Consider the following 18,588-nt stretch of genomic DNA (forward strand, 5'->3'; position numbering starts at 1 on the left):
TCATGCAAGAGTATAGTCATCATAAATTACAGTATTGTCATCTTAAGTTACAGTATTGTCATCTTAAGTTACAGTATATTCATCTTAAGTTACAGTATAGTCATCTTGAGTTACAGCATAGTCATCTTAAGTTACAGTATAATCATCTTAAGTTACAGTATAGTCATCTTAAGTTACAGTATAGTCATCATCAGTTACAGTATAGTCATCATAAGTCACAGTATAGTCATCATAAGTCACAGTATAGTCATCATAAGTACACAGTATATTCATCATAAGTACACAGTATAGTCATCATCAGTTGCAGTACAGTCATCATCAGTTACAGTATACTCATCATAAGTCACAGTATAGTCATCATAAGTCACAGTATATTCATCATAAGTACACAGTATATACATCATAAGTACACAGTATAATCATCATAAGTACACAGTATAGTCATCTTAAGTGACAGTATAGTCATCTTGAGTTACAGTAGTCATCTTGAGTTACAGTATAGTCATCTTAAGTTACAATATAGTCATCATCAGTTACAGTATAATTATCATCAGTTACAGTATAGTCATCATCATTTACAGTATAGTCATCATAAGTTACAGTATATTCATCATCAGTTCCAGTATAGTCATCATAAGTTACAGTATTGTCATCATAAGTCACAGTATAGTCATCATAAGGTACAGTATAGTCATCTAAAGTCACCGTATAGTCATCGTCAGTTACAGTATAGTCATCATAAGTTACAGTATAGTCATCATAAGTTACAGTATAGTCATCTTAAGTTACAGTATAGTCATAATAAGTTACAGTATAGTCATCATAAGTCAAAAGTACAGTTATCATAAGTTACAGTATAGTCATCATAAGTCACAATAAGTCACAGTTTAGCCATCATAAGTTACAGTATAGTCATAATAAGTTACAGTATAGTCATCATAAGTCAACAGTACAGTTATCATAAGTTGCAGTATAGTCATCATATAAGTCAACAGAACAACTATCATAAGTTACAGTATAGTCATCATAAGTTACAGTATAGTCATCATAAGTCACAATATAGTCATAATAAATCACAGTATAGTCATCATAAGTTACAGTATAGTCATAATAAGTTACAGTATAGTCATCATGTCAACAGTACAGTTATCATAAGTTACGGTATAGTCATCATATAAGTCAACAGTACAACTATCGTAAGTTAGAGCAAAGTCATCATAAGTTACAGTATTGTCATCATAAGTTACAGTATTGTCATTATAAGTCACAGTATAGTCATCATAAGGTACAATATAGTCATCTAAAGTCACCGTATAGTCATCATAAGTCACAATATAGTCATAATAAATCACAGTATAGTCATCATAAGTTACAGTATAGTCATCATAAGTCAACAGTACAGTTATCATAAGTTACGGTATAGTCATCATATAAGTCAACAGTACAACTATCGTAAGTTAGAGTATAGTCATCATAAGTTACAGTATAGTCATCGAAAGTTACAGTATAGTCATCATAAGTCACAGTATCGCCATCATAAGTTACAGTATAGTTATCATAAGTTACAGTATAATTATCATTTTACATTACAGCCATCATACATTACAGTATATTCATCATGTCACAGTATATCCATAATTAGTTACAGTATAATCATAAGTAACACAACAGTCATCATGTCACATTATAGTCATCATAAGTAATATTAGATCATGTCACACTACAGTCATCATAAGTAACACTATTTATTATGTCACACTAGTCATCATAAATAACTATATTTGTTGTAAGTTACAGTACAGTTATAAAAAGTTGTAGATACAGATATTTATCATAACTGACATTTACTGTATAATCACCAGTCTATGGGTATTGTACAGCATATAACACTCCAGACTCCTGCTACAGTGACGGGAAATAGTCACCACAATTCTCAATGGAGTATCATATATTTGTCGGAGGAGTCGATGCTGTTTAGTGTCATGTTAAGTCGTAACTGTCCGGGTCTTAAGGTAGTAACTGTCCAGGTCTTAAGGTAGTAACTGTCCAGGTCTTAAGGTAGTAACTGTCCAGGTCTTAAGGTAGTAAATGTCCAGGTCTTAAGGTAGTAAATGTCCAGGTCTTAAGGTAGTAAATGTCCAGGTCTTAAGGTAGTAAATGTCCAGGTCTTAAGGTAGTAACTGTCCAGGTCTTAAGGTAGTAAATGTCCAGGTCTTAAGGTAGTAACTGTCCAGGTCTTAAGGTAGTAAATGTCCAGGTCTTAAGGTAGTAACTGTCCAGGTCTTAAGGTAGTAAATGTCCAGGTCTTAAGGTAGTAAATGTCCAGGTCTAAAGGTAGTAACTGTCCAGGTCTTAAGGTAGTAACTGTCCAGGTCTTAAGGTTGTAACTGTCCAGGTCTTAAGGTAGTAACTGTCCAGGTCATAAGGTAGTACCTGTCCAGGTCATAAGGTAGTAACTGTCCAGGTCATAAGGTAGTAACTGTCCAGGTCTTAAGGTAGTAACTGTCCAGGTCTTAAGGTAGTAACTGTCCAGGTCTTAAGGTAGTAACTGTCCAGGTCATAAGGTAGTACCTGTCCAGGTCATAAGGTAGTAACTGTCCAGGTCTTAAGGTAGTAACTGTCCGGTGTCTTAAGGTAGTAACTGTCCAGGTCTTAAGGTAGTAACTGTCCAGGTCTTAGTAAAGGTAGTACTGTCCAGTAGTAACTGTCCAGGTCATAATGTAGTAGCTGTCCAGGTCTTAAGGTAGTAACCGTCCAGGTCTTAAGGTGGTATCTGTCCAGGTCTTAGCAGTAACTGTCCAGGTCTTAAGGTAGTAAGGTAGTAACTGTCCAGGTCATAAGATAGTAACTGTCCAGGTCTTAAGGTAGTATCTGTCCAGGTCTTAAGGTAGTATTCGTCCAGGTCTTAAGGTATTAACTGTCCAGGTCTTAAGGTAGTAACTGTCCAGGTTCAAGGTAGTAACTGTTCAGGTCTTAAGGTAGTCCAGTCATAGGTAGCAACTATCCTGGTCATAAGGTAGCAACTGTCCAGGTCTTAAGGTAGTAACTGTCGAGGTCTTAAGGTAGTAACTGTCCAGGTCACACAGTAGTAACTGTCCAGGTCACACAGTAGTAACTGTCCAGGTCTTAAGGTAATAAATGTCCATGTCACACAGTAGTAACTGTCCAGGTCACACAGTAGTAACTGTCCAGGTCTTAACGTAGTAACTGTCCAGGTCTTAAGGTAGTAACTGTCCAGGTCTTAAGGTAGTAACTGTCCAGGTCTTAAGGTAGTAACTGTCCAGGTCTTAAGGTAGTAACTGTCCAGGTCATAAGGTAGTAACTGTCCAGGTCTTAAGGTAACAACTGTTCAGGTCTTAAGGTAGTAACTGTCCAGGTCTTAAGGTAGTAACTGTCCAGGTCACACAGTGGTAACAGTCTGTATGATAATGCACTAAATATTCGATTCATAAAGTAATTACTACAGTATTGATGTTACAACATACTAGCCGCCCAGGTTTTACAGCAGTAACTGTGCAAGATACCGTTGTAACTGTCTGTGTTACAAAGTAGTAACTATCAAGGTCACACAGTAGTAACTGTCAAGGTCACACAGTAGTAACTGTCAAGATCACACAGTAGTAACTGTCAAGGTCACACAGTAGTAACTGTCAAGGTCACACAGTAGTAACTGTCAAGGTCACACAGTAGTAACAGTCAAGGTCACACAGTAGTAACTGTCAAGGTGACAGTAGTAGTAACTGTACAGGTCACAGTATAGTAACTGTCAAGGTCACAGTAGTAACTGTCAAGGTGACAGTAGTAGTAACTGTCAAGATCACAGTATAGTAACTGTCAAGGTCACAGTATAGTAACTGTCAAGGTCACAGTATAGTAACTGTCAAGGTCACACAGTAGTAACTATCAAGGTCATACAGTATTAACTGTCAAGGTCACATAGTAGTAACTGTCAAGGTCACATAGTAGTAACTGTCAAGGTCACAGTAGTAACTGTCAAAGTCACAGTAGTAACTGTCAAGGTCACAGTATAGTAACTGTCAAGGTCACACAGTAGTAATTGTCAAGGTCACACAGTAGTAACTGTCAAGGTCACACAGTAGTAACTCGTCAAGGTCATCACAGTATAGTAGCTGGGTCAAGGTCACAGTATAAAATTGTCAAGGTCACACAGTAGTAACTGTCATGTGACAGTAGTAGTAACTGTACAGGTCACAGTATAGTAACTGCTGTCAAGGTCACAGTAGTAACTTTCGTCAAGGTGACAGTAGTAGTAACTGTCAAGATCGGGGTATAGTAACCGTCAAGGCCGTTGTTATAGCAACTGTCAAGGTCACAGAGTATAGTAACTGTCATTGGTAGTAAATTATCAGCCAGTATTAACTGTCAAGGTCACAGTAAAAATTGTCGGCGCCATAGTAGTAACTGTCACAACAGTAGTAATTGCCAAAGCCAGTAGTAATTTGCCGTCACAGTATAGTAAATTGTCAAGGTCACACAGTAGTAACTGTCAAGGTCACAGTAGTAACTGTTGCTCACACAGTAGTAACTGTCGGCCACAGTGATGGTAGCTGTCAAGGTCACAGTATAGTAAATCTGCTGGCGTCACATAGTAGTAACCGTCAAGGCCGCATAGTAGTAACTGGCCGTCAAGGTCACATAGCAGTAACTGTCAAGCGTCACAGTAGTAACCGCCGGCGTCATAGTAGTAACTGTCAAGGTCACAGTAGTAACTGTCAAGGTCACAGTAGTAACTGTCAAAGTCACACAGTAGTAACTGTCAAGGTCACACAGTAGTAACTGTCAAGGTCACACAGTAGTAACTGTCAAGGTCACAGTATAGTAACTGTCATGGTCACAGTATAGTAACTGTCAAGGTCACACAGTAGTAACTGTCAAGGTCACACAGTAGTAACTGTCAAGGTCACACAGTAGTAACTGTCAAGGTCACAGTATAGTAACTGTCAAAGTCACAGTAGTAACTGTCAAGGTCAACAGTAGTAACTGTCAGTCACACAGTAGTAACTGCTGCGCTCACAGTAGTAACTGTCAAGGTCACACAGTAGTAACTGTCAAGGTCACAGTATAGTAACTGTCATGGTCACAGTATAGTAACTGTCAAGGTCACACAGTAGTAACTGTCAAGGTCACACAGTAGTAACTGTCAAGGTCACACAGTAGTAACTGTCAAGGTCACAGTATAGTAACTGTCAAAGTCACAGTAGTAACTGTCAAGGTCATAGTAGTAACTGTCAAGGTCACAGTAGTAACTGTCAAAGTCACAGTAGTAACTGTCAAGGTCACAGTATAGTAACTGTCAAGGTCACAGTAGTAACTGTCAAGGTCACACAGTAGTAACTGTCAAGGTCACAGTAGTAACTGTCAAGGTCACACAGTAGTAACTGTCAAGGTCACAGTATAGTAACTGTCAAGGTCACAGTATAGTAACTGTCAAGGTCACACAGTAGTAACTGTCAAAGTCATACAGTGGTGACTGTCAAGGTAAAAAAATGGTAAGTTTCCAGGTTGTAGAGTGGTGACCGTCCAGGCTATACCCAGGTACAGTAATTGTCCAAGTCTTACACAGGTAAATGTCCAACGTCATACACAGATAAATGTCCAGGTCATATACAGTTAAATGTCTAGAGGTCATACACAGGTGACTGTCCAGGTCATACTGTGTTGACTCTACAAATTACAGTACAGTAACTTACCAGGTCATTCAGTCTTTTACTTTACTTTTATCCTCTTCACCACCGATCGGCTCTTTAGCAGCTTGGGTGATCGGTCACTTCTCTGTCACGCACTGTTGGCAAGTACTAGGCCAGCTCCTGAATGTACCTAAACCTGCTCCAGTGTTGGTCAAGTCTGTCTTGGTGGAACTCACACTCGGTGCCATCACAACACTTTCTGGCAGATTGTTCCAAGAGTTAACAGTCATTCAGTAATACCTGCCCAAGGCCTATGTCGTGATAGTTAAGTTCTTAAAATGGTAACTGCACAGGTGATATAGTGGTAACTGTCCAAGTCATAAAGTGATTAATACTCAATACATACAGTGGTACCTGCCTTGTCCATACAGTGGCATCTGTCTAGGTTGAACAGTGAGAGCTATTCAAATACTGTACTGTAGTAACTTCATGTCTCACTTTGGTAACTACCCAGATCATGAAGTGGCACAGTCCATCTCATAGTTCTGATCATTTAATTTATTATCCCAGTTACATGTCTCAGTGTGGGTACTGTACTTTGCAGGTTGGGGTTTTTTCTAACTAACTGTGTGACATAATGGTGGTGATAATTATTTTGAGCAAACCTATAACAAATATTATACTCCTGGCTGATATGGGTAGTACAGTACACAGGTGAATCTTAGTCGTCCTGAGTCTTTGTCATGTAGTGCTACCTGATGACATGGGTGTTTCCCTCTATAAAACATTCAATTACAGTTTTTGCAAAAAAAAAAAAAAAAAAAAATAAACAATATATATATATATATATATATATATATATATATATATATATATATATATATATATATATATATATATATATATATATATATATATATATATATATATATATATATATATATATATATATATATATATATATATATATATATATATATATATATGCAAGTAAATCACTGTAGGTGTGTGTGATCTAGGTATATGCTGATAACCACAAGGAAAGAAGAAAACACGAAGTTCCCAAGCGCTTTCATGTAATTCACATCTTCAGGGGTGAGTACAGACTGCACTCACCCCTGAAGATGTGAATTACACGAAAGCGCTTGGGAACTTCGTGTTTTCTTCTTTCCTTGTGGTTATCAGCATATATATATATATATATATATATATATTAACATCATTTTTATACACTGGCTTGATATACTCTACATACTGTAATTGCACATGAACACAGAGCTTGGAGAATAAGGTAACCTGAATTAATCTAAATCAGTTTCTTATACAATAGTAGAAATTTCCTTTCCTTTGTCATGTTTTAGTTGATAATGTACTGTACTTATAAAATATGAAAACCACTAAACTAATTATGCTCTCCATTATATAATATCAACAATGGCATTAAACTGTAGTCCAATTATTTTTGATGCAAATGAAGCCTTAACATCCACCACAATTGCAGCTTCTGGTTCAATGTTTATATACCGTTGTCTCATGGATGTCAATTTTACTTCCAACAAATAGTCCATAAGTATTACTGTTCCTTGTCATTCAGTCATGGTCAGGCTGAGTATCAAGTCAATGTCTTGCAACAAATTACAATAAAGCTGAACTTCTGATTGTCAGAATCATATTCTAAATACTGTAGATGTGTCTCATGTAGGTTATTTAGTACCTGTACTGTATTCATGTTATGGTTATTATCTTGTACAAATTCAAAGTTTTATATGTACAGCATGTAGAAGAGTGGAATGCTCATGTTTTACAATTGTTATAGAAAATTCAATGAAATGGTGATGTCATGGTTTACAATGTTCTTTAGAAATTTGGGTAAATTAATATAGAGTATGATTTTTTAAAGTATTGTGTGATATAATGAGCCTATTTCAACCTATTTAGTTGGGAATGATATACTGTATATACATTGACATTATCCAAACTACATTTGACCCATTTAACACATTCTCTTAAAAGTTCAAAATGTCAATGTGGATGTTGTGTAAGTCTTTTAACATTTCCCTTCATGATGGCAGATGCTGATTCTTGATGTGGTTATAAAAACTATAAAATTTCAGTGTCTTACATTAGTATTCAACTCTATTTACAATATGAATTTATATATTCTGAGGGTTGTGTAGAATCTATGAAGTGGTTGAATTCAGTTTTGTCCTGTAGTACATAATTAAATCAATAACATGAAGGATCAAGCAAACATCACTGATTCTTCTCATGGTTGTCATATCCTACACTGAATATATAACTGTAAAATCACTTAATCGATATATACAAAAATCAGTCACAGTCAAGTCTTTGGCTACATAAACTGTACGAGCAAGATCAACATCAGTCTCTCCACTACTGCTCAATCATAATGTCAAGGTTTCTGTCAATATACGTTCTTTTCTTTGTCGTCTGTTCATTTATTAAATACCTGATGAGTAGTAAACTGATTATATCATCAGTAAAGACTGCCATTCTTGAGTACATTTCAGCTCACACATTTATATGTCGTCTTTTTAAGACAAGTCTTTGGTAACTGGAACAAAATTACATAGTCTGTCAGTCAATTATACCCAATTGTGATATCTATGATTATAGATGGTCACAATATCAAACATTATTTTACACTAATTTTTCTGAAGCATAAACATGTACACAAAACACACAACCACGTGTCAATGCAGTACAGTACAGTACTTCTGTTTGTGGTCAAGTCTGAATTGCATGTTCTCACCAACAGAACACAACTGGGACACATTGTGTTACATAACATGTCAGTACTATAGATAACCACATCATTCTGTTACCAAGTCTGTGACAAATATTGTCCATAGTGTTAACCACAATTGGATTTCAGTACACTGTAATGTCAAAATGCCATATAATGACAGTTTTAGGCAGACAAACAAACAATCTGCCATCACTGTCATATGTACAAAAGATCTCCATCATTTCGACTTATGGTGTACAAGTTTGCAATAAATATAAATAAATTACAATAAATATAATAATATTAATAAAACAAGAACAGTAACCTCTATAGCTAATTATGGCTTTCAGTATTTTTCACGGTCAGAACTTCAAATTTTTATCACCAGTAGGTTTTATAATTGTTATAAGCAAATTTGAAAAGCTACAAGTATGTTCAAAGTAAGATACCAACCATGTCAAAAAGAGAAAAATTAACCTAATGGAAGAGAAGAAATAAGGTAGTCCATTGAAAATCTACTGAATCTCCAAGATTTTTGCTTTTTAAAAGTTTCATTTGCTAACACTGCCAGCAGAACTTAAGCCATAGGTTACACAGAACAAACAAAAAACATATTGTACAACAAACAAACAAACAAACAGAAACAATCAGACAAAAATCTTTAGAAAGACAAAACAATTAACAGACATCCCTCTAACTTATCTGAGTAGTAGTCTTTATCTGGAGAAGATCACATACCCGCTACACCACATCCAAAAAAATCCATTGTCTTCACCCAGAATAGAGACAGAGTATCATCCCTTTTAAACTATAACCCCCAAAAACAATAAAATAAAATAAAATAAAAATCTTTGTGCAGAAACTGCTATTCAGGAAACCCCTTCTCACCAGGACTCCCAGGAAAAATGCTTGAGCGAATGAATATTTGATTAGTGCCATAAATCCACTAAAGGTTGTTGACCGATATAATTTGGTTAATCCATCCAATGAAGGAGGAGACCTTAACATAGACTCCAGGAACATCTTGTCGACCACATCCAAAGCCCCATGACACCAGGCCACTTAGCTCGAAGTACCCATCCACATTGCATACTAGAGGGCCACCTCCATCTCCCTGCAAAGAGTTTTAACTTTAGACATTGAAAATAGATGAGGGACAGAGGTCAGTTGAAAATTGGTAGGTTCATATGTAAAGAATGCACTTTAATATAAAAGGAAAATTTTGCAGATACCTGTATTGTACTTTCTGAAGAGTGTGTACATCCTATACAATAATCAGTTATTTCTTTCACACACACAGGTATCAGTGACATCACCAAATGGTCCATGACTTAATATTACTGTATCTCTGGGAAAGAGCCCAAAAGACACCTGGAATTGGAGGCCATGGTTCCAAACTTTCAGATTTGAGGATTACACTTTGATTAATCTCTGAAGTGTGTTTGATAAGAGCAGAAATGAACCACTGGGCAAAACTGTACTATACTCATAATATTCAAGTTTAGGTTTGGATGGCAAAGCTAGATATCAAAATGATGGTGGAATTTGTTTTATTTTGATGAAGCAGCTTATGTGGGTGTGTTTACTTTCATTGTATGTAATGAGTGCATTGTTATATAGAAATGAACTCTAGAGTGCATATAAATTATTTGGGTATAAAAAAAAATCTCTTGTTTCTAGCTATCTTTTTTCTCAAATATGACATATACTAAGCATACATTAGTAAATAAATATTTGAGTTTCACCTGACAGGCATCATGACCACTCTCTCCACCAGCACAGAAGGATGAGGCTGGCAAGATGAAGATTTTCTCTGTAACTGCATTGATCTTCCTCACACACTCATTGTCTGACACAACCGGCACCTCAGCCTCTCGAACACGCAGGGGGATTGGTCCAGCTGTTGGGTAAAACAAGATTACTGATGAATTATGAACACAGATCCATGTCATAAAACAGCCTCAAAAATTTTCTGCATGAAGAAGGATAAGACTGGGACCTAGAAGGAATGACACCCATTAGAAAAGGGCCCATTATGACTGGGTCCTAATCACAGTACTGTAGTTTAAGTTAGATTGGGGCCATTTGAGAAGTCACCATTAGTGTACAGTACAGTACTTACTTTCACCCATGTACCCATATCCAGTGACAATACACCTGTTGCCAGCCACCTGACTGACGCCCCTGGCAGGTAAACACACTAGACACACTCCCTCCTTTAGGTCAGCATGGCCGTAGAGCTTTAAGAGAGCAATGTCGTTGTCGAGGGTCTGGGAGTTGTGGTTGTGATGGATGTAAGTGGTGGCGACACGCAGGGTCTGGGCACCAGGAGAGCCAAACTTGGTGGTGAGGTCATGGTCGCCTACCCTTACGTAGATGGCATCACCAGATCGAACAATACTGCAGGAAAGAGAAGATAATGAGATGTTGAATTTATTATAATTTTGAGTTTAATTCCGTGCTTGAAATAAGGAGAAAATGCACACAATCACTTAACATGTATTGTACAATGATATGTACAAGTGGAGAGAATGGAAAAAACATGATTGGTAAAGAGTAGACGGTTGGAGAGAGAAGAAAACCAAAGAAGTGGAAGGATGGGTGAAGGAGGCACTAGAAGGGAGGGGAATGAGTATGCAGGAAGCACCAGTGTCCACCACGATTGGAATGAATTGTGTCAATGTCATTTCAAATGTGTTGTGGGGATAAATGTGATGCTGATGGATTATGTTGAGTTGGTGAATGAATTTCGACAACATACTGTTGTTACTGTGCTTCAAAAACTAGATTTTTAACCCTAAAGAGGGCAACGGTTCACTTAGGTATTTTATTATAGCTAAAACTAGACGATTTTATTCAGGTGAGAGAAACCCTGCCCTCTATAGGGTTAAGCATGTAACAAGGGACAGGTAACTCTTGGGTCAGAAAAAAGACAATACAGATATTCGAATTAAAAATATGCCAATACTTTCCTTGGCTGAAAATATAAGAGAAAAGAAAGTTGAGGTGCTGCCGGACTCACTTGGTGACACAGTGAGCAGCGGTGAGGATCCACTGAGTGCCAATGAGAGCTCCACCACAAAGGTACTGGTTGAGAGAGTTGATAAGTGCCACCTGCCAGCACCATTCTCCTGGCCTAGCATCCTCCCCGCCTACGACACGACCACTTCTCTGGTTGCCCTTCACACCACACACATATTTGTTCATCACTGCTGGCTGAGTTGTTGTTCTGAACACCTCTTGTGGTGCTGTAGGGAAAAAAAATATTATTTTACATTTACCTGTACAGTATTTAGCATTAATGTTCATACACCAGTCCTTTAAATACTGTACATGTATTAACAGGGAGACACAATGCATTTTAGCGGAGATTGAAAGGCTCACATGCCTAGTTCTTACGAGCGTCACTGATTATTCCTGTTCACCATACTACTCTGCCTTTAAAACAAAGTCTAAAAGCTAAACTAAATGTTTTCCAAGACAAGATACAGTACAGGTAGTGAGGTTTATTTTAGATTGTGAAGTAGAGATCATATTGATCACTTAAGCCTGTAAATTGGATATTTTATGTGACACATAGAATGCAACAGTTAAACTTAAGTCTATTTTCAAAAGTGTCAACAATCTGGTCTAGAGTGTCTGGTCTCAAACTCTATAAGCATTAAAGATCTGAATCACCAAGACACAAAAGGCAATGAAAATAATTTTGTCGTACTAGTACCTGTTGTAACGAAGTTCATATATCATAAGTAAATTACCTTGAGTAACATTTCGTGGTGGAGCATATGGTTGCTTGTATGTCTGCTCTGGTTGGTATGGTTGATGTATAGGCTGTTCTGGTTGGTATGGAGGCTGTTCTGGCTGATATGGTTGATGTGGAGGCTGATCTGGTTGGTATGGTTGATGTAAAGGCTGTTCTGGTTGGTATGGTCGATGTGGAGGTTGTTCTGGTTGGTATGGAGGCTGTTCTGGCTGATATGGTTGGTGTGGAGGCTGATCTGGTTGGTATGGTTGGTGTGGAGGCTGATCTGGTTGGTATGGTTGGTGTAGAGGCTGTTCTGGTTGGTATGGAGGCTGTTCTGGTTGGTATGGAGGCTGTTCTGGCTGATATGGTTGGTGTGGAGGCTGATCTGGTTGGTATGGTTGGTGTTGAGGCTGGTCAATGGATGTGGGTTCATAGGGAGATTCTTCGTAAGGTGGCTGTCCATATGGAAACTGGTCGTATGGCAACTCATCTGGAGGTCGGTTATGTGCCTGATGTTCATAAGGAAGGTCATGGGAGTGAAGGCCTGAGGGGTCATTAGGATTTTGGTCATAGGGAGGGTAGTTATAGCCGGGCTGACTATAGGTGGGATAGTAAGAGCCATCATATGTATGAGGCAGTACTGTATCATTCCTGGCAATATTTTCAATCTCTTCATATCGCAGGACGTCCCTAAGAGCAGACTTAGGGGAGCAACATTCTGTCTTGGGTTTGTTGCATTGGAAGAGTTGTGTCATCTCAGCATTGCCTGCAGAAGAAGAGTGAGTGAACTTGATTGATATGTAATCTCCCTTAAATTATTACTGTAGTACATATGTGTTTTGGGAAATAATTTTTTGTTTAATTAATGCTCAAAGAATTTTTCCACAAATTTGAAAAAATATGACTCTTGCAACATCTGTGCTATTTGAAGTATGTATTCAAGCAATAAACTCTTGCAAAAATTATTTCATGTTTGTTCCTGTACATACAGTACATTAAAAAAAAAAACTCTGGATTGGATTTTGGGTACCGTACTTTAAAAAAAAAATTCTCAGATCTCTATTACTGCTGAAAATAGTAATTACCTGGTATAAAAAACAAATTACCATTACCCTGTATATCTATCTTCAAACTGATCAATTTTTGGCCACCAGATTTAAGAAACAACTACTGTAAATAAAACTGTAAGGCCCTGTCTTTAAAACTGTTTGATGAAACACAGGTTAAGTTAGATTCACATCTATGGTATGAATAATGGCATCAACAAATTATCCTACAAATGTCTAATAATAATCTTATTCCTGATACTCTGTGTTATAGTGAGTGAGGCATCTGAAGCAAAGAAATGAACTTGAAACACAATCAAGCTGAGGTATTTTGTGGAACACCCTGATACAAAATGTCTTCCTCCGTGGTATATCCTCCAACAGTTCATCTATAACTGGATTTTGTCTCTTAAAGTCTTCACTGTAGTTATTAAGACATAACTAGCAACACCTCAGATGACTAAATTTATAAAGCATATTGTACAAAAAAAAAAACACTGAAAGAAGAGAGATGGCTGAAATAATAGTATTATGCATGAAGTATTCTTACCAAAGCAGGTGAATGAAAGGAATGGTTGTATGCAGGTACCGGGGCACTCAGGTCGCAGGTCAGGTGGCTCTGTGGTTGGTGCCGGTGTTGTGGTGGTGGTGGTTGTAGTAGTAGTGGTAGTGGTGGTAGTTGGTGGTGGACGAGGAGGTGGTGATGGTGGTCTGTTTGGTCTGTCAATTGGCCTGGGTGATGCTGAAGGAGGTCGGGTGAAAAGCATGGCCAGCGTCTGGAAGGCAGGTGAGATGGGTCTCCCCGGGGGTGGTGGAGGGGGAGAAGGTTCCCTTGCAGGTGGTGGTGGTGGTGGTTGTGAAGGTAACTCGTTCTCAGCCCGATTGTCACAGCACACAGTTCCTTCCTCGCAGCCAGAAGCCTCAATCAACACTGAAGGTTGACTGCAGAAGCTCGACACTAAAGAATGGAGACATGTACCAGGACAGAGAGGCAAATGGGGTGGTGGTGGAGTGGTGGTGGTCGTAGTTGTACGGGGTCTAGTTCTATCAAAATCAGTGGGGGGTCTGGGTCTATCAGAGTCAGTAGAGGGTCTGGGTCTATCAAAATCAGTGGGGGGTCTAGGTCTATCAAAGTCAGTGGGGGTCTGGGTCTATCAAAGTCAGTAGGGGGTCTGGGTCTATCAGAGTCAGTGGGGGGTCTGGGTCTATCAGAGTCAGTAGGGGGTCTGGGTCTATCAGAGTCAGTAGGGGGTCTGGGTCTGGGTCTATCAGAGTCAGTAGGGGGTCTGGGTCTGGGTTTAGGTCTTCTCTGTGTAACACAACATCTGCCACCTCTGGGACACAATCCAGATCGATCGATCTCATCACAGAGAAAGGCAAAGAAGCCAGCAACACAGGTGCCCTTGCAACGCTTCTCAGCTGGGATGTTGCTGGGTGGTTCAGTGGTGCGTTGTGGGCTGCGGGTGTAGACTGTGGTCAGCTGGGTGGTGGTTGTAGAGGTGGTAGTGGTAGAGGTAGTCACTGGTCTCTCAGTACTGGGTCTCACATCTTCCTTAGGATCCTGAAAAAAAATTAATATCAAAATCATATAATAACATAATGAATTGAAGGTTGAATGGTTTCAATTACCTTGAAAAATAGTACTACAGTAGTTCTCAGAGAGCATAACAGTTAAATGACTTGAGAGCTACTTTGGTGAACTATTTTCCTCTCTTATCATTGCATACTTAAAGTTTCGGACCACATAACTTCAAAATAATTTCATGAACTGAAGTTCTCGGGCCATTGTGAGAAGATGAATCAAGTAACTAAACTAATAGGTCTTATAAGAAGGTCGTTCAGATATCTAGACGGTCCATCCCTCATAATGATTTTCAAGAGTGAGGTGCTTCCATCATCTGGAGTATACCGTCATCCCGTCTGGTCCCAAGATATACTAGAGACTGTCAGTTGATTGAAAATGTCCAAAGGAGGGCCACCAGACTGGTGCCTGCACTATGACACTTCAGTTATACAGAGATTAGAACACCTGCAACTGCCTAGCTTATAATACTGTACAGACAGGCAAGGGGTGACCTAGTTGAAGTTTATAAACACATCAGAGGGCACTACTCAGCCGAATGTCCATACCTAGAGCTGGTGGACACCTGCCCCACATGGGGTCACAGCTTAGGATTGAAGAAGCCACAAGTCCAGAAAACTGTGAGGGCAAACCTTTTCAGTGATAATCGTGAACTCTTGGAACAACCTGCCAGAAAGTGTTGTGACGACACTGAGTGTGAGCTCTTTCAAGATGAGACTTGACCAACACTGGAGCAGGTAGATACATTCAGGAGCCAGTACTTGCCAACAGTGCGTAACAGAGACGTGATCGACCAACCAAGCGGGTAATGAGCTGATCAGTAAAGAAGTTAAAAGTAAAAAAGCAAAAGATCCTAATTGACCTGCAACCAGTGCTTGGTTGTAGATCAATTTCCAGTATATTTACTGCACTAATATTGTGTTACAACTAACCTCTAACTGGTCCTGGGACTTCTTTGGGTTAAGGAGGACAAACTCCTTGGGCGGCTCATCAACATCAGCAAAGAGATCACCTGAGACACAGCAGCGAAGCCCAGTTCTACACAGCTGGTTCACATCCAGGGCTGCCTCGCAGTACTCACTGATGCGGTTTGCAACACACACACCAGGACACACCCGCAGGCCTGAGGAATTGACACATACAGTACAGTATAAGGTTATGTTGACATCATATGAGATTCACAGAGGGTTGTGTGCAACAAGGGTTTATGTTCAATCTTATTTAATATAATTTTTTGGCCTATGTTCACAGTTTTTATTGCTGCCATTGTGCACTTCAGTAATTCCTTCAGTTCTGATTAAGGAGATGATTTAAATACCAATTCATGTAAAACTATTAAATTTCGGTTTTCCCTTGTGGATAACGAGAAAAAAAATATCACAGGTGTTACAGACCCTTGCCAAAACCGACCTTGAAATGAGAATCCTGAAGAGATAAAGGTAATTAATAATTCACATTATATAGGTACAGTAATCGTAATTGTATCAGCTTAAATAGTTTATCCTGTAAGTCACTGTCAGAAAACCAAGTGATACCTTGGTCATTAATAATTCGAAATATAGAACAGTGTAAGAATATCCTTAACATTGTAATATCTATAAAAAAATATTTAATTCATTGTCTATAAACGAAGTGATGCAACTGTTACTATCAATTCACAAAAAAAATTAACCTAAATTGTGGGTATAATACAAGAGGGTGTGGAGGTCTTAATAAGTAATAATTCAAAATACAATAATCAAATAAGATCACTCCTATATAAGATGCCTTAATGCATAACTGTTATTAATTTTCAAAAGCTAAATGATGTAGAAAATATAGTAACACACAAACAGAAGCACTGGAAAACAAATAATAATAATTGCTATACTATATTCATAAAATCAATATTACAACACTTGAACACTGTGGACAAAATTACTCATTAGTAGCGATTACAATAGCGAAAGAATAATTTTTCAGCACAAAATTACTTCTGAAATAGCCTTTACAATATTCTAAGAACAATACAGTACATACACAAGTCGAGAGATTTTCTATAACAATGGTTACAATACAGTATGCCAGTTGAAAAATACTACAGTACACTGTACTCCTAAAAGATACATTCAATACTTTTAATATTTAACACAACTCAAAATTACTTATAAAACAGCCATCACAATACTGAACTGCTACTCACTGCTGGAGGGAGCATAAGCCTGGGCCTTGGGGGTAGTGGTGGTGGGCACTTCAGTAGTGTTGTTCTCTTCTGTCTCTGTCTCCTCCTCCATTATCTCTTTCACTGGTTTCTCTTCCATTGGCTTCTCCTCCTCCTGTGTTAGTCTGTCCTCTGGTGTGTCAGTAGGGCTGTTGTCCACTACTGACTGTTCTGTGGAGGGCTCCAAGGTAGGGGCAGCGTCCTCTTCGGTCTTTTCGGAGTCATCCTCAAGGACTCCAACCCAGGTAGAGAGGCCCTCTGGCACCGGTGTTGTCTATGGCACCAAGAGAGAACGATGGAGGCTAATGGTTTATCTCAAGTGAAGGAAATGGCATAAACGTATTACACGAGAAAAATATGAACAATTGTAAAACTGACATTAATTTTTAAACAAATAACCACCAGAGGCTTCGATGAATCCCCCTTCATAGTCAACACACACACACACACACGTACAATATACATCAGAAAAACACATATTGAAACAAACTAATATAATACAGCGTCAATGAAAAATCAACATTAAAAAATTTAAGAGAAAATAAAAAGATGGGGTAGTACTGTAATGCAATAAAAGATCTTAATACCGCACTGTACACACCTCTGCCTCAGGAAGGTCGGTGGCGTCAGTGGGGGCGTCCGTGACCGTCTCCTCCTCGACCCCCACCTCACCTGAAACACCAACAAGTTATTACCACGACACATATTATAGGGTCACAATTATTATAACACGACAAGGTCACCTACAAGCGTAATATAAGGAAATTTTTAAGGCAGAAAACCCTATGATCCCTAACTCTCTCTCTGGTACAGAATGAATGTTGTAGTCTTTTAAACATTTTCCCTAAAAGATGCACAGTCTATTATTTCTGGAAACAACTGTGTAATATAAACATTTAAATTTCTGACTATGAAAAGTTCTTATTTCAATATTAACAAAATGTTCCTGGTCACCTGCCAAATAATACCTCACAAGGTGCACAATTATCATCATCTTGGAAACATGTACACTAGGTGAGGGTGTCTGGCAGTTTCACTTACCATCTCCCATTGTCGTATTCCTAACCTATGAGACCTTGATAATTAAGAACACTGGAAACTCACCTTATGTTGCCTTGACAGAGGAAGCAAGAAGGATAGTCGTTTCTTTTTAACACAGGAATAGAAGCGAAAGTTAGAAAGAAGAATTTTAAATTGTTATTTTTGACATGAAGCAAAGGATCATAATCTTAAAAAAAATTCAATAAGTAAAAGTCAGAAAGAAGTTTGTTAATTTGTTATCACGACAGACAGACTAAGAGACTGTTATTAATCAAGTAATTGGCCAGGAGGAACTTTTGTTAAATTACTCCAGTGACAGAGACGACAAGAGATAGTTGTTTCAACACAAAACAAAAGGAGAGAAAGTCTGAATGAAATAAACTAAATTAGGGTCTACTACAGAGAAAGTGTGATAATGATGTGAACAGACTAACAGAGAGGTTAGAGGCAGAACTTAGGTGGGTTCTCCAAAAAAAAACATCAATGGTGGTGTGAGCTACGATACAGCGAAGTTGTCAGTGACGAGTTATAATTGTGTGATACTACCTACAGTATGGGCAAGTGAGCTTCAGACACA

The 18,588-nt window shown here is 38.3% G+C and overlaps 1 protein-coding gene across 1 annotated transcript in view; it reads right to left on the reverse strand.

The window, feature by feature from the left end:
* Positions 1–7,756: 7,756 nt before the first annotated feature.
* The window catches only part of LOC121863852 (protein masquerade-like), a 37,861-nt gene continuing 27,029 nt past the window's right edge, over positions 7,757–18,588 (reverse strand). Inside the window, 10 exon segments of the mRNA XM_042362737.1 lie at positions 7,757–9,511; positions 10,143–10,297; positions 10,520–10,797; positions 11,420–11,645; positions 12,156–12,908; positions 13,739–14,168; positions 14,171–14,749; positions 15,703–15,893; positions 16,953–17,244; positions 17,572–17,642. Coding sequence (XP_042218671.1) covers positions 9,344–9,511; positions 10,143–10,297; positions 10,520–10,797; positions 11,420–11,645; positions 12,156–12,908; positions 13,739–14,168; positions 14,171–14,749; positions 15,703–15,893; positions 16,953–17,244; positions 17,572–17,642 — 3,143 coding nt within the window. The 3' untranslated portion in view covers positions 7,757–9,343.

The sequence above is a fragment of the Homarus americanus genome, unplaced genomic scaffold, assembly GCF_018991925.1.
Source record: "Homarus americanus isolate GMGI-L3 unplaced genomic scaffold, GMGI_Hamer_2.0 scaffold48354, whole genome shotgun sequence".
Taxonomy (NCBI): Eukaryota; Metazoa; Arthropoda; class Malacostraca; order Decapoda; family Nephropidae; genus Homarus; species Homarus americanus.